Consider the following 22,760-nt stretch of genomic DNA (forward strand, 5'->3'; position numbering starts at 1 on the left):
TTAAATATCTACCTAAGAATGAAACGATGCTGAATCAAACCCTGTGCTCTTGCATAATATTCTGTAACAAATATGTGCTCAGAAACAATAGGTTTGCTGTGGATAGACACTCCTGTATTAGCACTCCTGCAAATCATGGATGTTTGGGAACAAGTGTCATCTAACCGTGCAATGGTCTGATATGGATGGGTAATGGCATTAGATATGGAGCACACCTGCTGAAGGTGATGCAGCTATACTGCACTCTAATGGCTGACCCATAGAAAAAGGGGGCTGGTCTAAGCTCTTCAGTGCTTGGCCCAGGGTCCAAAACACATAAGCCAATACTGACTTTTCTCTTGACTTCAGTAGACGTTGGATCAGGCCATATTAGGGGTTAGTAGATTTTCCAGAGGTAATAGCTGCGAGCTACATGATGACCACAGAGTCAGTTATTTGAACCATAGTTCCATTACAATTGAGAACATGTTCAGTTCAACAGTCTCTGACATGTAAAATATTATTAGAAGAACGTCTCTAAAGAGAGTTACTAGTCTCCAAGAGTACGTTAGTCAGAGATGTACATTTTATTGCAAACAAGCAAAAGCCAATACTTAATACAGCCTTTTATTTGGCTTCAGGTTTTCTATCCTCTAAGGGAGCTGAAGTTTCACTTGATTTGTCTGGCTTAGTACACTTGTTTGTGGGTTTACTGGGTGTTTCTTATGAACAGGGATCCTGGTTTTCTCTGATTTAAAAAAAATCCCTAATTTTCAGTTTAAAAAAAAGTAACCCCAAATCCACATTTTTCCATGATTTAAATGAAACACCACTAATATATAGATATTTAGGTGTTTCATTTAAATCATGGAAAAATGTGGATTTGGGGTTACTTTTTTTTAAACTGAAAATTAGGGATTTTTTTTTTTAATTAGAGAAAACCAGGATCCCTGCTTATGAAGTATTACATTTTAAAACTAAATAACATGGGATGCATCCTCTAGTAGGGAAGTTCCCACGCTCTATCCTGTAGGCCCTTGGTGGCTTGTAGAACACTTCCTGGTTGTGCATATAGGGCTAGCTGGTCACGCTGTGCTGTGTCTCCTTGCTTTAAGCCACTTGATTCCATTAAAGGAAGCTAGGAATATATTTCATATCCTTCTAATGGTACAGTCTCTGAATGCAGTTACCATAACTGACTAGGGCCTACCATGGACAAAATGTACCCTGGGCAGTCATCTCACCCTCCCCTAAACTCCCTTCCTCCCTGTACCTTCTGGCTTGCAGGTGGAAGAACAGCAGCAAGCAGCAGCCGATGCAAGATGTTCTGGGAATCATAGTTTTCTAGAGCAGTACCAGGGGGAAACTTTCGCTCTGGTTTGGCCACTGAAGCGCATGTCCAGAGGGCAAAAAAATGCTGATTTCATTGGCTAAAAAAACGAGCTCAGTTCTTCCCCCAACAGCACTGAAATCTACTGCTGCCCTGCCAAACTGTGATTCCCAGAATGCCATGTGCTTCATTACACACATTGTCTGTGCCAGCGCCTTCCTGAAGCCCTCTGTAAAGGTAACAGTGAAGCAGGTAGTAGCCCTGGGGGAAAGTGGAGTCCCTCTGCCCCATCCTTCTGGCTCCCCCTTAGGCAGTACCCAGGGCATGTGCTCCTTTGCCCACCCCATGTGACACTACTGTAACTGACACAAAGGTGGCATGCAGTCATGAATAGGGAAGGAAGTGGTCTGTGTAATTGTGAATAGGAGGGAAGGTTCTTCATCCAGCCATTGCTCTGTTCAAAAGAGATGGTCCAGCCCCTAAACACATTTTAACCCCCTGCTTAAAACTGCATGCAGTCACCCAAGTCAGTTTTCACTGGTAGATCTTTGGACACTAAAATGATTTTTAAAAAAAGAGGAAAAATTTAGTATGAGTCAGCTGGATTAGTTACCTATACTAAAATCAATTCATAGTTGCAGCTTTGCTCCCTATTTCATTAATGTTTATCAGCCGTCATACAGTGTTAGGTATTTCTTGGCAATGACAAAGAAGAGTTTTCATATCCTACCCTACATTACTTGTCCTACACTTCCCTAATTATAATAAAGACCTGACATGCCTAAGACCTACACTTACGGTAGCCTGTTTAAGATGATAATATGCTAGGCTCTTGCAGTCACTGCTCACCCATAGTTCTGCCCCCAAAATGGAAGGGGGGCATTATACTTTTTCTGAGACACTGTTTCTCTCTTGGTGATCATTGTATTCTGCACTTTGAATATGCCCTCTTTCTTCCTCCTTCTCCTCCTCACTTTTCACACTCTTTCCATTCAGTTGCTTATCTCTATTTTGCTCTCGTTTTGGTCCCTTCTTTTTAAATTTTTGTTCCTACAAGAGAAGAGAGAGGAATCATTAAAAATCCATCTAAAGCAAACAAAATGTCAGCATTTGAAGTTTCTTATATTTTCTAATTATTTTAGAACCAATTCCTCAGCCAAGCACAACCCATGGTTAGAATGGGATATAGCAGAGTTCTTGAGGGTCAGAGAAAGCAAAAATCCTTTTCTGGAGCAAGGAAAGGGAACTTATTCTGCCCTTTGGAATTGGTTTGGCTCTCATAAATGGAGTAAGTTCCACCAATGGATGATACAGCCCACCGATGAGGGAATTTGCTTGGATCAGTAAAAATGTCCCTAATATAAAAGGGGAGGAAGCCTCCCTCTTGCCCAACACACACCGTCTTTGGTGACATTGATATATGCTTCAACAGAAAGATCTGAGCACTAATAAAATGGGAAGGAGAGGAAGGTCTGACCAAAAAAAAGCAAAAATTATCCTTTATTAAAGAGGGATCTGGGTTCAACATCTGTATGTGCATTGTGGAATGGACTGATAGCACAACTAATTATAAATGCTGCCTGATACTTCCCAAGCCCACTTTTTGTTATTGCTTATAATTTTACCAGGCTTTGACTATTTGGACTGAAATAGTTCATGCTGGGGATGTACCAGTTAGTCTGACTCTATGGAAATCCCAGAAATCCGGGACATAATCTGGGAAATCTGGGACACTGCCCTGCCGCCACCGCTGCGCTCTCACAAGTCATAGAATCATAGGAAATTAGACTTGGAAGAGATCTCAGGACGATATTTAATCCAACATCCTGCTTAAACAGGGCCACCCCCAGCTATATCATTCCAGGCGAGGCTTTGTCTAGCTGGGTCTTAAAAACCTCCAAGGATGGAGATTTCACAACCTCCCTGGATAACCTGTTCTAGTGTTTTACTATACTCCACATGTGAAAGTTTTTCCTAATATCTAACCTAAACTTCCCTTGCTGCAATTTGAGACCGTTGCAGCAAGCGAACCGTTGCTCCTTGTTCTGTTTGACAACAGTTTAGCTCCATCCTCTTTCGGCATGGGCAACTGGTACCTCCTGAGTCGGGGAGGCACTTGCTGACTAGGGGAGAGGGTTCTCCCCACGGCTGATCATGGGATGATCGCATCGACCCGGAAGTGCCAGCGGCACTTCTCCTGGCACCCCCACTGCTCAGCCAGTGCTCTCAGGGGGGCACCAGCTCTCCCGCCTGCCCCCCCGCCCATCACCTAAGCAGAAACGCTGGCTGTCCAGGGGTGCACATGCACTCCTGTGCACCCCTTACACACCTCCTGTGCATCACCACTGTCTTTTGAACCTCACTTCAGGTAGTTGAAGGCTGCTATTAAATCCCCCCTCAGTCTTCTCTTCTCCAAACTAAATAAGCCCAGTTCCTCAGTGTCTCCTCGTAAGTCATATCCCCAGCCCCCTCACTATTTTTGTTTCCCTCCTTTGGGCTCTCTCCAATTTGTCCATATTCTTTCTATAGTGGGGGGCCCAAACTATACACAGTACTCCAGGGTAGTCCTAGGCCTAGCGAGTTGCCTTTTCCTGTCTTCAGAAAAAGTCACCCAGACTGAGCTGAACTATACACCTCTGAAGATCCCATTTTACACATGCTTAGTAGTTACTACACCTCAATTCTGAACAGGTGCCTATACACATGCTTGGTGGGGGGGGGAGAGAGGGAGGATGTTAATTAGAGTGGTTCCCAGAGAGGCACTCTAATTAAAATGCCATACCTTCATGTGTATTAGGCCCCCATGCATTTAAAAATGACTGTGGACCACTTTAACTAAAGCTCATTTGATAAGCTTTCGTTAAAGCACCCCAGTGGCCATTTTTAAACCTGTAGGGGGTTATACACATGACACTGCAGTGACACTAGGCACCTACTGGGCACGTCTACATGTGCATTAATGCACCTTTTCTAATGTGCACTAAATTTAGCACCTCCAATGTGAGGTACTAAATTAATGCCCATTAGGCTGCCCTAATGTGCAGTAGCACATATGCATGGTTTTTAAGTGACACTTAATGCACAGACTATTTTACTATGTATTAGCATAATGTATAGCTATGCATATGCTATATGTCTGTATAGCTAGAATGTATAGCTATGCATAAAAAATGAGCATAGGTCTTTTACTTGATGCTTTAATGCTCAATTAAGTAGTCTACTGTTCATTAAAGCACGCATGTAAACACACTCACTAAGATCCGTTTCTTTAATATTGTTTGTTGCTGATTTACAACTGTGCATTTTGTGAAGAGAACAAGATTCTGATTATTCTGAATAACAAATGTTTTGTGGAAATCAACCATGATTCTTGTGATGCCAAAATATTAAATTATTTTATACTTTTTAAAAAAAAGTTGCTGTAGTATTTAGCTTTTTCTGTAGTGGCACCATTCATCAAGTGCATCACAGGGTGTTATTTAATCAGTGGCCAAGTACTACAGTTCCTCCAGTTCCCTAAGAAAGTCTGAAAAGCCCTGTGGGATTCATTTGATGGAAGGTGCTGTATAAATGTAAGATCATTAACTACATAACTGTCTGCTAGTTCTAATTACTAGCACAAAGATACAGCAAAATTCACAAAGTGGATAGGTCTAATCTGCAGTTAAGAAGAAGAAAAAAGCCCCAGAAGTCCAGGGCTACCTTTTGGTTGTGTGATTTATACCAGCCAGGAGGATATCTTGCAATGCTGATCATGTATTTCTCAGCTCTTTGCCAATCTTCATGCCACCTCTGAACTTGATACTGAGGCTCAGACTTCGTAATCCTATCCAGAATGGCACGGTTTTCCTTGCTCACTCTCAGCAGTTCCTTCTCTCGTTTTTCCCTGTTTAAACTAGAAAACACACAAACAAAATCAATCCCAGTCACAGATATACTTAAAGAATGCATAGGTCAAAGCTGCAACCTCAGTGTCTGAATCCACTGTAAATCTTCTGGCCGGAAATCACAAAAACTTTTATGTGTCTTCTAGGAGGATTCTCCTCTTCTTGCTTTATACCATTGGTGCCCAACCATTTGGCTTTGAGGGACAGATGAATGGTGCGGGGTTGGTCCACAGGCTGGATATGGTTTGTGGGTCTGATCTGACACACAGAGCCAGGCTGGTGCATGGCCCCAATCCCAGATGCTGGATCACACTCACAGCCCGGGCCCCATGCACTGAGTCAGGCCCCCACTCTTCACTGGATCATGACCATTGCCCTGTCCCTGCTTTAGACCCCCCCCGTGCCCATGATCCCAGCCCTGCACATAAGGTCATGTCATCTGGCCTACAGGGCTTGGAAATTTGGCAGTGGAGGAGACAAATTGTTAATTACCACCATTCCCCCACCACTAAATTTCCAGACCCATGGGAAGCGCTGCAGGCTGGATACCATGGCTCTGTGGGCCAAATTTGGCCCACAAGATGGAGTTTGAACACCCTATTTGTATACTAACCAACCTTTAGAAATCTGCCCTCTGTTTGTCTGAAAGAGATGAGTTTCATTTAATGAAACATTGCACCCTACCTTCAAAAATAGTGTCTCTTCAGGAATGCTATAAAGATTCTTATGTAATAAAGGGCTTAGTTCATCTGTCTGTCTGTCCACAATGCTCTTGGAGCACCCTGATTGGTTAATGAAACAGCCAGAGTGCAGAGCGCCACCATGATAGTGGGGATGGAGGGGATGGTGCGGGGGGGTGGGGGGTGAGGCCAGTGGTGCTGGCCTCGCTCACCTCACTCCCCCCACTCCATCCCTGCTATCATGGGGGTGCACCATTGCTTCTGAGGAGCAGGGCAGGGTGGGGGTGAAGCCAGCAGCATTGGAGACGGCGGCGGTGCAGGGTGCTGGTGGAGGAGGATGGAGGGGATGGTGGGGCAAGCTTCCCCCTGCCCCACTTCTGGGAGGGGGCTGCAGCATGGGGTGACAGGTGGCAGGGCTGTCCCCACCCCTCCCCTTTGCCCTGTCATTCTGGACAAGCAATTTGCTAGTTCATTATAAAGATCCTTCTTACAAGAGGGAAAATCTCAACGTTTATCTTAAATTAAAAATGGTTATTTTCAGCCCCTGAATCATTTTTGTTGCTATACTGAGGGAGAGGATATGACTGTTAGTATATCAACAGTCAGCCATCCTAGCCTGGCTTTTGTCCTTTTATCATCAGTTCTCGAAGAAAAATGTCCCATCCAAATTTCAGATGCAAACCAAATGAATTGGGTTGTGAGGAAGGTGAAGAGTTGTAAGGCAAGTATCTTGTCTACTGTTATCCACAAACATTTTATGAGTGCTCAGAGTTAATTAACAGATTTCATAGATTTCATAGACATTAGGGCTGGAAGGGACCTCGGAAGATCATCGAGTCCAGCCCCCCGCCCAAAGGGCAGGACGTCAGCTGGGGTCATAGGATCCCAGCAAGATAAGCATCCAGTTTCATCTTGAAGGTGTTCAATGAAGGCGCTTGAACAACCTCCGGCGGCAGGCTGTTCCAGACCTTGGGGGCTTGGACAGTAAAGAAATTCTTCCTTATGTCCAGCCTGAAACGATCTTGTAGTAGTTTGTGACCATTCGTCCTCGTCATCCCTTGGGGCGCTCTGGTGAACAAACGTTCCCCTAGATACTGGTGATCACCCCTGATAAACTTGTAGGTGGCCATCAGATCACCCCTGAGCCTGCGCTTTTCCAGGCTAAAGAGCCCCAGGGCTCTCAGCCTGTCATCGTAGGGTCTGCTTCCCTGACCCCTGATCATGCGCGTGGCTCTTCTCTGGACTCTCTCAAGCTTCTCCACATCCTTTTTGAATTGTGGAGCCCAAAACTGGACGCAGTACTCCAGCTGCGGCCTCACTAAGGCCGAGCACAGGGGGAGAATGACGTCCCGGGATTTGCTTGAGAAGCATCTATGGATGCAAGCCAGCGTTTTGGTCGCTTTACTAGCCGCAGCATCGCATTGCAGGCTCATGTTCATCTTGTGGTCAATGATGACCCCCAAGTCTCTTTCTTCCATAGTGCCAACCAACATAGCACTGCCGAGCCTATAAGGATGCTGCGGGTTTTTTTCCCCAAGGTGGAGAACCTTGCATTTATCGGCGTTGAACACCATCAGATTCTCATCCGCCCACTTGCTGAGCCTGTCCAGGTCAGCCTGGATCACCCGCCTGTCTTCTGGAGTGGATGCTTTGCCCCAAAGTTTGGTGTCATCGGCGAACTTGGCCAGTCTGCTTCTGACTCCAGTGTCCACATCGTTAATGAAGATGTTGAACAGTATGGGTCCAAGGACAGAGCCCTGGGGGACCCCACTGGTCACAGGACACCACGATGAGTGACTTCCATCAATTACTACCCTCTGGGTCTGACCCCGGAGCCAATTTTCCAGCCAGTGGATCGTGGGGGACCCAAGGCGACAATTGGCCAGTTTCTCCAAGAGACGATCATGGGACACCAGATCGAAGGCTTTTTTGAAGTCAAGATATATGACATCAATCTCATCTCCCTTGTCCAGGTGATAGGTCACCTGGTCGTAGAAGGAAATGAGATTGGTCAAGCAAGACCTACCCGCAACAAACCCGTGCTGGCTATCCCTTAAGATGTTGGCGTCGGCCAGTCCATTAAGGATGGCCTCCTTAATAAAGCTGATTGATAGATGCTGATTGATTCCAAAGAAGCTACAATAATCTGTGTGGTGGGAACATGTATTGCTGCTGCAACCTAAAGTGAATGCAGTAGTTTACATATGTGTAATATAATGCTGATGAAGGTATATACAACCATTAGCTAAAGCACATTCAGATTGTATCTCCCTTCCCATGGGAGCACAATGATACCTTGATACGCCTGGTTGTATAATGACTTGCTGTTCTGGACTCTACCTGGATTACTTGAAGCTGAGCTGCAACCTTCTGTGTAGACTCTACAGTGCAGAGACACCCTGGGACCTGATCTGAGCTATCATTCTCTTATCACCCAGTCTGTCTGTACATGAGTCATAAGGAGTAGCAGACAACATCTGAAACTCACAAGACATCCTCCACTGTAGGTTTTAGATTCCTTCATCCATTTCTATATTCTCTTTTGTGCTGTTGAACATAGCAGAGCATGCTGTATTAGAATTAGGAATGATCTATTAGAATTAAGAATTTCCCCCTTGATTTAGGATGCTATAAATGGTATTCCCACCAGAAGAGTCTCACACATTTCCCTTGAGCTATGGCTTAAATTCTTGTTTGTATTTATTTTTTGAGTCTTCTTATTCAATGTGACTGCTCCACAGTGTTCTTATTTTACTTTACTTTGTTGGGTGTTTTAGTCCCTCTTGAAGCTTTGGACCCACATATTTCCAGTGATGTCTGTAGAAAGGACTGAAAAAGCAAAAGTCTGTGACTCACTTAGCAATAACAGTTTACCTGGGATATAATTGGTTTATTTCCCCTAAACTGGGGCAACATTTTCCCAGTCTCTCACTTTCCCTTGGCTAGTAAACTAAAGCATTAACCTAAAGCTGGCTCCTCCTTTTCCAGGCAGAGTAGGAGAAGGATGACTCTGAAGCTGGAGTCCCTCTTCTTGACCAGAAGAATGAGTATCTGATGTGCAGACACCTTAGCTCCCCTGGGTACTGCTCTCCTGAATCTTTTTGAAAACATGTCCTTGCTGAGCAGATTGTCTATGTTTATGGCTGGCAGAGTAACTCAATAACCTCATACAAATGTCAAGGTGGACGTTACCTTTTGGTCTCATAGTCATTTTTGTTATCAATTCGTCCCTTCGTCCTCATGATGCAGGACATCTTTTCCAGCAGCAAATGGTTGTCTCTTTCGATGAGTGAAAGTCGCTCCTCCTCAAGCTTTATGTACAGAAGAGGCAGAGAAATGTTTGGTTTTTCTTATGGCCTTGTGTAAGCAGCAGTGATGTGCTATGTATATCTACCAAGGAGCTGCTGCAACTCCTGTTGCTTTGCCTAAAGCCAGTCACATACTCCAGTTAGAGTAAGGATTCACCTTGGTGCACAAGTGCTGAAGAAGATCTTGCAAAATTATTAATTTAGGGCTTCGGTAGAAAATAGAGCTTTAAGTGGGACTCTTTGGAAGGGGGCAAATTTCACCCTGAAACAGAAACTCTTTCTTATAACCAGGAGAGTTATGCAGTTTGCACCACTTGGCAAATGCATTAATAGGTGTACAACAAAAATCTTTATGTTTGGTCAATAGGAGGTTGAGTGTTTTTCAGGAACCTTATTACTAGTTAGTTCTGGTGGCCATCATAGGCTCCAGTCAAAATCCAGGACTCCATTGTGCTGTACTCTGCACGAACAGTGGAGACTGAGCTAAAATCCAATGAAAGCCTGTCAGTTGGATCTAGAGAACTACAGTAACAGGTCATCCCTGTCCTGGAGATTTTAGATGAGAAGCAACAACTGGATGTGATGAAAAATGGACAGAGCTGCAGAGGGGGCAAGTGGGATAGGCATGTGTGGCTACATAAACTAGTTACTTACACTCTCAGTTAGCTAGTTTAGGATAATTTTTAAGATTGCTTTTAAGTTATAACTGTAGAATATTAATATATGTAACCTCAGTTTAACACAGACTAACTTGTGGAATGTGAAGGAGATGACAGCAGGTTATGAACCTAAAGAAGAGAATAAGCTGGAAGATGAAGATCTTATAGGAAATTGCCAGAGCTAGCCAGATTTGGGAGGAATATTATTTGAGCATATGCCATTTGGGGAAATTTAATTCATTCCAAAAGAACCAAAAAATGTGCTCTGTAGAAGTATATGTCCATGGCCCAAGGATGCTACCTCTAGCAGGGGTGAATTAAAAATAGTCAGAGATGGAGTGGCAGGGAAATCCATCACTCTCTCAGAGCTTAATTCTTACACAATACTATCAGGAGCCCCCACTGGAGCATCAATGAGAAACATATTCTGTACATGCCTGTTCATTCCCTGCCTTTTTGTTTTGTTAGTAGATCCTAGCACTTCAACATGCCTTATATGAAAGATTGCCTCCTGTTGCTCTGATAATCTTCAATAGCTAATGCTATAAGGAAGTGACTGCAGGGGCACTTCGTTTGTCTTTTGTGTTTGCCTGGCTTCTTAACAGGGTAAATATAGGTTATATTACATTGTAGATGTACCTAAAAATGGTGCTGTTAAGTAATCCCATTGAGCTCTAGAAGCCCAGAGGAGTAGTGAGTACAAAGGAACCCGATGAAGGGAAGATAAGCTTCACTGAAACATTAGAGACATTCTCACTATGGGTGCTTGTACATGTGATGAAAAGTGGCCATTTTTGTGGTTTAATTGCATCACACTGTACACATGCAGATTTAAATGAGTTTGTTACATTACAAACATTCTAGTTTAGTTTGCAATGTAGCTGTTTGTAATGGTGCAGCCTTTTGACAGCTCACCCTCCTCCACTGAGGGGGACCCAGTCCTTCCCTCCACAGTGGCAGCGCCCCCTGGAGTCGCCTGGGCAGGGTGCTAGCTGCATGGGTGCTGCCCCAGCTTGCAGGCAGCACCTGCCAGATCCAACCATTCCCTGAGCCTGCCCAGGGAACAGCACCCGGCAGGCTTCCAGCATACCAGCTTAGGGAAGAGTTGGATCCAGTGGTTGCTGCCTGCTAGCTGCAGCAGCACCTCCGCAGCTAGTAGCCCACCCGGGTGGTGCTGCCATTGTGGAGAGAAGGACCGGGCCCCACTGCAGCTCAGGGACTGCACAGCCTGAAAGCAGCTCGCTCAGGCAGGTTTCACCGGGGAAAAAAAATAGCAGTGAAGGGCCTGGTCCTACCCCCCCCCCCCCCAATGGAGCCTGTCAGGGGCGGCACCAGCCCTGCTGACAGTATCAGTGTTGGCTGTCAGGAGGGGGGCACGTGCACCTCTGTGCACCCCTTACCAGTCACTTATGCTTCCCTCTGTGGCAGCAGCATCCCTCAGGGCCACCCGGGTAGGCGGATGCTGACCCAGCTTGGAGGCAGCACCCAGCCTGATCCAACTGTTCCCTGACCCAAGCTGGGGCAGCACCCACCCGCTAGCAGCCCACCCAGGTGGCCCAGGAGGGCACTTCCAATACAGAAGGAAGGACCAGGCCCCCCCACAGCTCAGGGGCCACCGGCAGCATGCCTCTCAGCTGTGGGAGACACAGGCAGGCTCCACAAAAAAAAGAAAAAGATTGGGCCCCTCGCCATAACAGTGACAGAAAACCCTAAATTGAAACAGTGGGTTTTTAACAATTAAAAACCCACTGCTTCAATTTAGGGAACTAAACCCCCATCATGTGTACAAGTGCCCTATGTTTACATAACACCTCTCGAAAAACTGGTAATGCAGATCAACAGGAAACATAGTGCGACCCTAAAGGATACTCCTAGAAGTTGGGCTCAGGTGAGAGGGGTGTTATTGTTTTGTTTTTTACCTGTGTGGGTTCTTTCCCCCTATTTATTTCCCTTCAAAGGTATTTGCTTTTTTACTTTTACAGTAAAGGAAAAATACTAGACAGCAATCAGCACTAATTGGCAATCAGCACCAACTGGCGGCTTCGGCAGTGGTGTCCCGAGGCAGGCTTCGGCTTCCTGGACAATGACCCGCACATTATGATGAGGGACATGCTCAGCTGGGATGGGCTTCACCTGTCCCCCAAAGGTAAGCGTGTGTTTTCTTCTAGGTTGGCGGATCTCCTCCGGCGGGCTTTAAACTAGGCTTGTCGGGGGGAGGGGAAGATGAGGGCGGGGGAAGCTGTGGACCACCAAACCATGTGGCACCCACAAGGACAGCCCAGCCTGAAGAAAGAGAGCATTGGGAACCTGAAAGCCATGGGGAGGCCAGCACTACGGCACAGGTAAGAAACGAGAAGGTAAGAAACAATGGGCCCCTTGGGACTCGGAGCGGGGGGGCAGCAAAGGCACCAGACGCAGGGCTCAAGTGCCTATATACTAATGCTAGGAGCATGGGGAACAAGCAGGATGAACTAGCGCTCCTGCTTGCACTAAACACCTATGACTTAGTAGGGCTAACAGAAACCTGGTGGGATTCATCCCACAACTGGGCAGTACATATTGAGGGCTATAGATTGTACAGAAAGGACAGGGTGGGGAAGAAAGGGGGAGGGGTTGTGCTCTATGGCAGTGAGCAATATACATCAACCCTCATCAAGACGGAATCGAAGGATGAGGAAGTAGAAGGATTGTGGGTTAGGCTACATGGGGGGGCAAGGAGAAAGGGATTTGGTAGTAGGGGTCTGCTACAGACCCCCACATCAAGGGGAAGAAAGAGATTCGGGGCTCCTGAGGCAACTCTCGGAGACCATAAAAGCTAAAGAGGCGGTAGTCATGGGGGACCTAAACTACCCAGACATCTGCTGGGAGTCACAGACAGCAAAGTCCCACTGCTCACGCAGGTTTCTATCCTGTGTACAGGACCTCCACCTGACACAGGAGGTACACGGTCCCACTAGGGGGAATGCCATACTGGATCTGGTATTGGCAACGGGGAATGACATGGTAGGGGACCTCCAGATCGGTAGCCATCTGGGGGACAGTGATCACCTAATAATAGAATTCACCATAAGACGTCGAGTGGGTAAGGTAACTAGTAGGGTGAAAGTGCTAGACTTTAGGAAAGCTGATCTCAATGAACTCAGGCGATTAGTCAAGGACGCACTGCAGAGTAGGAGTTTTGAAGGGATGGGAGCCAAAGAAGGGTGGCTGTGCCTTAAGGAAACGATCCTTCGGGCACAAAGCAAGACGATCCCCGAGCGAGGCAAAAGAGGGAAAGGGGCCAGGAGGCTTCCCTGGCTGACCAAAGAAATCCAGGGCAGCCTAAGGGCCAAAAGGGGAGCGCATAAAAAGTGGAAACAGGGAGAGATCACTAAAGACAAATATACCTCCTCTGCTCGTGCTTGTAGGGAGGCAGTTAGACGGGCCAAAGCTACCATGGAGCTGAGGATGGCAACCCAAGTAAAAGACAACAAGAAATTGTTTTTTAGATATATAGGGAGTAAAAGGAAGACCCAGGAAGGAATAGGACCCCTGCTAAATGGGCAGAAACAATTGGTGACGGACAGGGGGGACAAGGCTGAACTCCTCAACGAGTTCTTTGCCTCAGTGTTCCTAAGCAAGGGGCACGACAAGTCTCTCACTGGGGTTGTAGAGAGGCAGCAGCAAGGCACCAGACTTCCATGCGTAGATCCTGAGATGGTGCAGTGTCACTTGGAAGAACTGGATGCCTTTAAGTCGGCAGGCCCGGATGAGCTCCATCTGAGGGTGCTGAAGGCACTGGCCGACATCATTGCAGAGCCACTGGCGGGAATATTCGAATGCTCGTGGTGCACAGGCCAAGTCCTGGAGGACTGGAAAAGGGCCAACGTGGTCCCCATTTTCAAGAAGGGGAGGAAGGAGGACCCGGGCAACTATAGGCCAGTCAGTCTCACCTCCATCCTTGGCAAAGTCTTTGAAAAAATTATCAAGGCTCACATTTGTGAGAGCCCGGCAGGACAAATTATGCTGAGGGGAAACCAGCACGGGTTCGTGGCAGGCAGATCGTGCCTGACCAATCTAGTCTCTTTTTATGACCAGGTTATGAAGCGCCTGGACGCAGGAGGAGGGGTGGATGTCGTATACTTAGACTTCAGGAAGGCCTTCGATACGGTATCCCACCCCATACTGGTGAACAAGTTAAGAGGCTGTGACTTGGATGACTACACAGTCTGGTGGGTGGCGAATTGGCTGGAGGGTCGCACCCAGAGAGTCGTGGTAGATGGGTCGGTTTCGACCTGGAAGGGTGTGGGCAGTGGGGTCCCGCAGGGCTCGGTCCTTGGACCGATACTCTTTAATGTCTTCATCAGTGACTTGAACGAGGGAGTCAAATGTACTTTGTCCAAGTTTGCAGATGACACAAAGCTATGGGGAGAAGTGGACATGCCAGAGGGCAGGGAACAGCTGCAAGCAGACCTGGACAGGTTGGACAAGTGGGCAGAAAACAACAGAATGCAGTTCAACAAGGAGAAATGCAAAGTGCTGCACCTAGGGAGGAAAAATGTCCAGCACACCTACAGCCTAGGAAATGACCTGCTGGGTGGCACAGAGGTGGAAAGGGATCTTGGAATCCTAGTGGACTCCAAGATGAACATGAGTCGGCAGTGTGACGAAGCCATCAAAAAAGCCAATGGCACTTTATCGTGTAGGTCCAAGGAGGTGATACTTCCCCTCTATCGGGCGCTGGTCAGACCGCAGTTGGAGTACTGCATGCAATTCTGGGTGCCACACTTCAAGAGGGATGCAGATAACCTGGAGAGGGTCCAGAGAAGGGCCACTCGTATGGTTAAGGGCCTGCAGACCAAGCCCTACGAGGAGAGACTAGAGAAACTGGACCTTTTCAGCCTCCGCAAGAGAAGGTTGAGAGGCGACCTTGTGGCTGCCTATAAGTTCATCACGGGGGCACAGAAGGGAATTGGTGAGTATTTATTCACCAAGGCGCCCCCGGGGGTTACAAGAAACAATGGCCACAAGCTAGCAGAGAGCAGATTTAGATTGGACATTAGGAAGAACTTCTTCACAGTTAGAGTGGCCAAGGTCTGGAACGGGCTCCCAAGAGAGGTGGTGCTCTCCCCTACCCTGGGGGTCTTCAAGAGGAGGTTAGATGAGTATCTAGCTGGGGTCATCTAGACCCAGCACTCTTTCCTGCTTATGCAGGGGGTCGGACTCGATGATCTATTGAGGTCTCTTCCGACCCTAACATCTATGAATCTATGAATCTAATGTCAAGTCTATAATAGCATATAAGCCTGAGTGCATCATGGAGAAAATCGTTGTTTTGATAGTGAGACAATCTCAAGTTCTTTGGATAGTGTTGAAATGTATGAGGCATTACAAGATTTTTCAGAGGCTGAATCTTGAAGCTTTCACCTGGAGGATAATCCCATTGCCTAAGAGAGATTATATAAAAAGGTTGACAAAAATGACCAATTATTTTTTCCCCGCTGTCTTTTTTTTTTTTTTAATTAAAAATGTATTTAGGGAAAGATAAAATATTTTGAAGGACAATTGCCAATCCACATTGTTATATATGTGGATGGCTACATGTTGTGGTGTTTGTTTAATTTCACTGTGCGCATGTCTTCGTGGTTGTGGGTTTTCACAATGATTGAAATTGTGTATGTGGGTATGTGGGGAAGAGTCCCTCTGTGCAACCCCTAAGACAGAATCCGTGGGCTCTGGACTTGGCAATTTGAAGGAATGTGTGGCATCAGTCAGAAAATGAGGGCTTATTTGATGTGAGATTGGGAAGGCAGTATCCAGGGGGCCAGCTATGCAGAGCACAGAAGGGACAAGGAATGGGACTAAAGCTTTGATCGTTTGCTCCCTCATCTGCATTGCTATGCCCAGCTTTCTTTGGATTGGTGGGAGAGAGACACTATGAAATAGTTTTATGTGTTCCAGTTTAATTAAGTGATGATAACCAACAGGATACCTTCAGCTTCTTCAACTTCATGTGCAGATGGCCATATGTGGGAGGAGTAGAAGTGTCCACTATCGCTTTGGCTGTCTGGATCTGCAGTAGGAAAGACTTTGTTATTCATTTTTTGTGGAAAGTAAAATTCTTACCAGTTCTCATGGGCATCATTTACATTTAGTCCTTTATATTGTCAGCAGTATTGTAATTTGGGACATTATCCTCCTTATCAGCAACACTGAGCCTGTGTAAGCAGAGGTAGTGGAAAGAGAGCATATTAAGGACATTTGTATCAGAGGTGGAGAACCAATCTTTCTTTCTCTCAGAGACGCCAAAAACAAAACAAAATGTGAGGCCAGATGAATCATAGTGTTGGGGTGAGGGCACAGGAGGGCAATGGGAAGGCAGCTTGTACCTCTACTTGGCAGGGGCTGTTGGGTCTTGTTGAGCTCACTGTACAGGCTCCTGAGCTTGCATCCTTATAGCAGTAGATACCCAGGGCTGTTACAAGAGAACAGAACTGCTGGAACCCAAGAAAACCCTAACTACATCCCTACCTGTCTGCATTAGTATCTCCTAGGGGAGTCAATTTACATTTAAGGAGAGCTCTGCAATGCTTTGCCATGGGATTCTTTTACTGCAAGTAACCCCCAGTGCTGCTCTTCAGCAGCAAGGCCTTATAATGCCATTCTCTGATGCTAAACTGCTGGTACAATCACTGGTGGAGCTTGGTTTGCACCAAATTTAGAGGCAAAGTAAATATCTTCTTCCTTCTGACACTTTGCAAGAATATTGAGATTAGGGCTGACAGGGAGAGATCACTGACAGCGATTCACCGGGCACAGTAGTTCATATGAATCCTCTTGGGTCAGAGAGACCCGGGAGGGGACGGAGTAAAAAGTCAGGGGGGGCAGAATGTAATACATTTTTCTTCTGTATCACATATAAATCATGTTTCAGCTGTGCCCTTCCTGGCTGACTCAGCCTCTTAGAAGTTGTTCACCCCTGTGCTATATAAAGAAAAGTAAAATATTTACACAGGAAGAAAAAGGGGCTGTCAAGTCAATGCAAATTTTATAGCAACAGGGCAAAAAAGCTGCATTGCAAGTAGAAGGTTCAAAGCTTCACTTGCAGCCCACATATAGCCCTCCAAAGCTCCTGAGGTAGCCTGGCACAGTGAAGAGCTTTGTTATGTGGCAGGGACCAACCCTGATTCTCTGATACCTGGACGACTGAGAAATCCCCCAAGTCTGGCCCTTGGCTTCAAAATATGTTGCTAATTGGAGTGGTGTTTGGAGCTGCAGTACTAGAGTTAGAATTATGCTGTTGATTTGTTTCTGTTAGAGTTTTTAAATACAGAGCTTGATTTGGTGAGATACTGAATACTCATTGATTTCAGGAGAAGTTGAGGGTGACATCAGTATCACAAGACTGGGCCTTAATGAATGGAAACAGTCTACTAAATAGCAGAGCTGGACTTGCAGCATCCCCCAAGATTTGACTATTTTTGTCTGTCATCGCTGTTCTGTCCTCAGCTGTGTCCTGCTATTCTTCATGATCTAAGTAGTTATCAAATGCAAGTGACTTTTGAATTCAAGCAAATGGTCTTACTGCCAGTCCTTGGCTGTATTGATAAGAAGCGATTTGGTTGTCTGCATACTGTCTTCCTCTACATGTTACATTTATACTTTAATGAATGTGTTATGTTATACTTGCAGCATAAATGGCATAAAAATGTGGAACATTTGTATAGTTTGTTAAATTAAACATGTAGCAGGTCCAGCTGTCACCTTTCCAGTGCAGGGGGAGCCCAAGGTCATGATAATGATCCTGGAGTGCCCCTGCACTGGCAAGTAGAAAGGGTGCAATTGGGATGTGATCCCTGATCCCAAAATCATGCCTCCTGCCATGAATGTGTGGCACAGCAGGAGGTGTGACTGTTAGGATCAGAACCCATGGTGACTTTAAATGAACATGTGCCAGGGGCTTCAGTGTGCACAAAATACCTGTCATAATCATCAGCTTTTATAGACAGGACAAGGAGTGAATAAGCCTGATGACCAAATTGCTGAGGGGAGCAGCCAGTCCAAGTACAAAGGGTCCAGAACCAAGTGCCAGAAGCTGTCAGTTCTGTTACTGGTTCCACCACTGATAATATGATTTGGGAAAGATGCTATTTATATTCCCTAGTTTCTCCATGTGTAAAGTGGGATAATGGCACTTACTTGCTCATTTAAAGTACTTGTCTAGCATCTTGCCATGAAGAATTTCAAGCTTAAAGTATTACTAACCATTCCCTTCTCAACCCACAAAATGATCTTTGTAAATCTCAGAAAGGAGGCTATGCAGAAGCAGTGTGGACTGCTCTTGCTTTTTTTAGATTTTATTTTCTCGTGCTGTCAGGCCAGCATTTCTCACGATCATTAAATTTACAACAGGTTTAAAGCAACCTTACACTATAAAACACTCATGTGTTTATAGCCCGCTAGAAAAATCAGTTGTTGCTATACCAGTTAGTTTAGGAGTTTGGGCTTCAACTGAATAGAATAACAAAGCATGACAACTAAACAAATTGTAGTTTTAGCTTATTAATGTGAAACCTGTTGTCAAAATGTAAAGCACCCATTGTTTAATTTAGAAATGGGGTATTGATACTGTTATCTCTTCTCTGTGGATTGTATCAATATAATTAGTTATCCCAGGTCACAAGGTATATAATGGTGCTCACATCCTTGGGAGTTGGAAGTTTTAAAGAGACCTATTTATCTCCTCACTCTTCATCTCTCTGTTGGGAAAGTAGTAACTACTCATGAGTTGGGTTTTTTCATAATACAAAGGAAGATGGTGGTGGAGGTAAAAATATCTTTTGAGCTTATCAGTTGCCAAAAGTCATTTTATGCCTCTCTCAAACTGAGTAAGTAAGGAAGTAAAATCTAAATTTTCCAACCCCTTCCTGGTCTGTGTGGTACCTCGTTGTTATGACTCTGTGTGTATATGCTACTCTACTATTCAAGCGCCAACAAAATGTTTAGTTCAGTGCAGGCTGTTGCAGAGGAGAGATGCACCAATTGTGTAGTCTCATGCAACCTTACTTTAATATGTTCTTATTTGGTTGTTCTTTTAATCTAGGGGTGAGTAGGGACAAGCAGAGCCTCGGAGGGTTCAGGGCACAGCACAGCCCAGCAGCTGCAGGCAGCTGCCATCTGCCACTCCCAGGGCCAGTGCAGCAGAGGTTAGGTGAGTGGGGACAAGCTGTGAAGCGTCCCACACCCCCCTGGGGCTCCACTTGTTCCCACTTACCCTAGCCCCTGCTGCAGCGGCCCCAGGAACAGCCAATGTCAGCTGCTGAGGGAATTGTAAATCAGTGGGTGCGGGGCACAGGGGCACGGCTCTTGGTGCTATGTGCACCCCAAGAGGTCTGTTCCCAGGGGGCGCATGCCCCCAGATCTGCGTGCCAGACGAGAGCAGGCTGCGACCTACCCCAAACTCTGGGAAGAACCCAGTGCTGACACCGGCCCCAGCCTGCAGAGGCAGCCTGCTTTTGTCCTGTGTGCAGATCCAGGGGCATGCGCCCCCTGGGAAGAGCCCAGCGCAGTCCCCCAGCCCACAGCCCTCCTGGGGTGCGTGTAGCTGCAAATGCCATGCCCCCCCTGCCCTGCACCCACTGACAGTTCCCTCCACTTTGCTCCCTGCAGCAGCCCGGGGAGCGACTGACGGGCTGCACTGCGCCCCTCCCTCCACCCCTTCCTTAGTCCCAACCTTACTCCTTCCCTTCCTCACTTCCACAGAAATGTATTATTCTTTTCCCCAATTTAAACCATTTTTTTTCTTTTCTTCCTTTTATCTTGATTTCAACCTGGTTTTTATGTTTGGAAATTAAACCCTGAAAAATTCCCAGATTTTTTTTTTTTTTAATAAAAACTGAAAATGCGCAACACTAAGAATCAGGAAGCAGCCAGCTCTCTGGTAGGCCCCAGCACCCCCTCAGAGTGTAAGCACAGCGGCTGGGCCACAGACTGGCTACAAATCACTTGAACACTTCTTATTTTAGTTCTCTTATCTGTTACATGTGGATAATGATACTTAATATATTAACTGAGGTGGTGAGACCTAATTCCTTAATGTCTCTGTAGTGTTTTGAGGTCTTTGGATGTAAAGTAGTATAGTGGCTTACATTTTAGCTATCAGAGGGCACGTGTACACGAGACGCTAACTGCGAGGTAGCCAAATAATACTATGTAGTAGCATGTCACAGCACAAGCCGCGCTAATACACTACTGCACAGTATTATTAGGCTACTGTGCAGTAGCATCACTAAAAATGTGTTTGCCAGAGCTACTGCACAGTAGTTACTGTGCATTTATTTAGTACTTGATTATACACAGTAACTACATTATACAAGTACTAAATAAATGCACAGTATTGTCATTTGGGACATTATTATACTTAGATGTCAATTTCCTAAGGTAGCAACCTAGTAGAAGCACTGGAGTTATTTAGGCTTGCATTAAATAAAGTATTGAGGAATTTTCTGATGAGAACAATCCTGCTTTTTCATTGGGATAGACTGAGTGACTGAACAGATCTTTTCCATCTCTAAATTTTATGGATGTCAGACTTAAAACTGGTGGCAAAAGATTACAATCTCCAGGTGCATACCTTTCTTTTAAAGTCTCATTTGTCTGACAGTTTACTGCCGGTTGTTAGCGTATACCTTCCTACTAATGTTAATGCAAAAATTCTTATGCATTATTTAACAGATTTGGTAAAGCCTGTTCTCTCACTCTATCACAGAATTGTACCTACCCTCTTCTTGTGGTCTTCATAGTTTGCTCTGTCCCATTTTTGCTGAAGATATTTGTTGCCACATGGTAAAATTGACAGGTAGGCTCGGTACATCTTAAACACCATAAAACATCTCTGAATCTGTGGCTCATAAAAAGAATGACTAATATCAGTCTGAGCCTTCTTAAGCAAAGCCCTGGAGACTGGTATGTTTGTAGCAGGTCATGTGGTGGTTGTCATGGCATCACTACCAAGAAAAAAAACTGAATAGCTAGTGGGAGTGTTTTAAACAATCTGTTTAGAATAGTAAAGGAGCTGAACATCTTAGCAAAAGATTCTGAGGGTATTGTCTCCATTTATTACAGAGCTTGATCATTACAATTCACTGGCCATTCTTGACTTCCCACTGATTGGGAAAGACAGTGGATCGATAAGCAATTACTAACACTTCATATAGCACCATAGATACATATGGATCTGTACATTGGATAACACTTTCCAAGTTTTAAAGTCCTGTCTCAATGCAGCACAAAGCAAACTCACAATCTGGGATGTAGCCTTTACAGCTGCAATAACTCGTTTGAAATATTTCTTCACTAGTCAGTATGTGCTTCTCAAAAGTCACAACAAATATATGTTAATAACAAGGACACTCCTTCAGAGAGATAGATCGCATGTTTGAAAGAGCCACCCAGATACCACGTGAAGAACTGCTGCAGTACAGAAGAAAACCCCCACAAATCGCACACTGCTGGTTATGACATATCACCCCTCCCTTGAACCTGTATGAAAAATCCTCAAACAATTGCAACCCATACTAGACAGAGACCCTATTCTTAAAAAGATCTTCCCAGAGCCACCCATCCTAGCCTTCAAACAAACACCGAACCTTGCTAACCTCATCACCAGAAGCAAACTTCCTCAAGCCCAGAACACACCAAAAGGATCCAGACCGTGCCAGGACAAGAAATGCAAAACCTGCCAACACATCTCCACTACCCCCACTATTACTACACCCCACAACAGAGCCATCAGGATTCCTGGATCTTACAGCTGCACCTCCAGAAATGTAATATACCTCATCCAATGCACCAAATGCCCTGATGGAAAATATGTAGGAGAGACCAAACAACAACTGCGCACCAGAATGAACGCACACCAGAAATCTATCAAAGACAGAAATACCCAATTACCTGTGGGGGCACATTTCTCACAAGAAAACCACTCTCTCTCCAATCTCTCAGTCCTGATCCTCAAAAGAAACCTACAAAATACTTCCCAGAGACGAGCCTATGAACTCTACTTCATCAACCTCCTGGATACTAAAAATCATGGACTAAATATAGACATTGGATTTCTGACACATTATAACCTGTCTGACATCTGACTCCCCAGGTATCTCTCCACTTTCATCCCCCTTCTCTCTCTCTCTCTCTCTCTCTCTCTCTCTCTCTCTCTCTCTCTCTCTCTCTCTCTCTCTTCCCCCCCCCCCCAGCCTGTCTCTCACCCATTGACTCCTCAATCTACATTTTCACTGACTACCTGTCTTGTATGCATACCAGCACAGCCTCTGGCTTCTTTACTTTTCATTCCATCCACGAAGAGCACACACCAACTGCTGAAACTTCCTTAGCCTGATGAAGGGTTTTTGAACCCGAAAGCTTGCTTAATAATTATTTTCCAACTATTTGGGTTGATCTAATAAAAGATATCAGATTCACCCAAGGAACCTTGTCTGTTAATACCAACATACTTCTACTTGCTAATAGTCCAATTACCTCTGTTTATCTAGTCGTTGAGGTACAGGGAACTCGCAGGGATTTGCACAAGCCAAGTGGTAAAAGAGGTAGCATCCTATGAAAAAGAAGCTTGGCTTTGATTCATTTGTAGCTTTTTATCTTGTGCAGGTCTCCTGAAAAATGTAATTTGATGATTCAAATTGAAGTATAAGCATCCAAGTTACCATTTTGTAGCAGGGATTTGGGAGGGGTGGCAAATATCCAGAGTCCCTATTTTGTCTTCAAAATGAATCTCTAATTTGCAGTATATCACAAAAAACTACCTTGCTGTCACCCACATCCTTTCTCTGGTGCAGTGGACAGGAAATGGTTACATTTGCTAAAGAGATGAGAGAGAAATGTTTCCTCAGGCCCAGACAAAAATGCTAGGGCTGGTTCTG

General features: G+C 45.4%; 1 protein-coding gene across 1 annotated transcript; it reads right to left on the reverse strand.

Moving 5' to 3' along the window:
* Window positions 1-883: 883 nt before the first annotated feature.
* On the reverse strand, window positions 884-20,799 carry CFAP97D2 (CFAP97 domain containing 2). The gene is made up of 5 exons (XM_014600347.3): window positions 20,603-20,799; window positions 15,815-15,895; window positions 9,069-9,187; window positions 5,012-5,204; window positions 884-2,359 (listed from the first exon to the last, which is right to left on the reverse strand). The coding sequence occupies exons 1-5, from the start codon at window positions 20,705-20,707 to the stop codon at window positions 2,192-2,194; spliced, it is 666 nt and encodes a 221-aa protein (XP_014455833.1). The 5' UTR covers window positions 20,708-20,799; the 3' UTR covers window positions 884-2,191.
* Between the last annotated feature and the right edge of the window lie 1,961 nt (window positions 20,800-22,760).

Source organism: Alligator mississippiensis, chromosome 1 (genome assembly GCF_030867095.1).
Source record: "Alligator mississippiensis isolate rAllMis1 chromosome 1, rAllMis1, whole genome shotgun sequence".
Lineage (NCBI taxonomy): Eukaryota > Metazoa > Chordata > Crocodylia > Alligatoridae > Alligator > Alligator mississippiensis.

Bases quoted from the DNA above. Each gene is read 5' to 3' on its own strand.
- CFAP97D2 (XM_014600347.3), bottom strand. From the start codon at position 20,707: ATGGTGTTTAAGATGTACCGAGCCTACCTGTCAATTTTACCATGTGGC. The intron at 15,896-20,602 runs GTAGGTACAATT...TTCCTACTGCAG, and splicing joins ATGAAGACCACAAGAAGAGG to ATCCAGACAGCCAAAGCGAT. The intron at 5,205-9,068 runs GTAACGTCCACC...TGTGTTTTCTAG, and splicing joins AATGACTATGAGACCAAAAG to TTTAAACAGGGAAAAACGAG.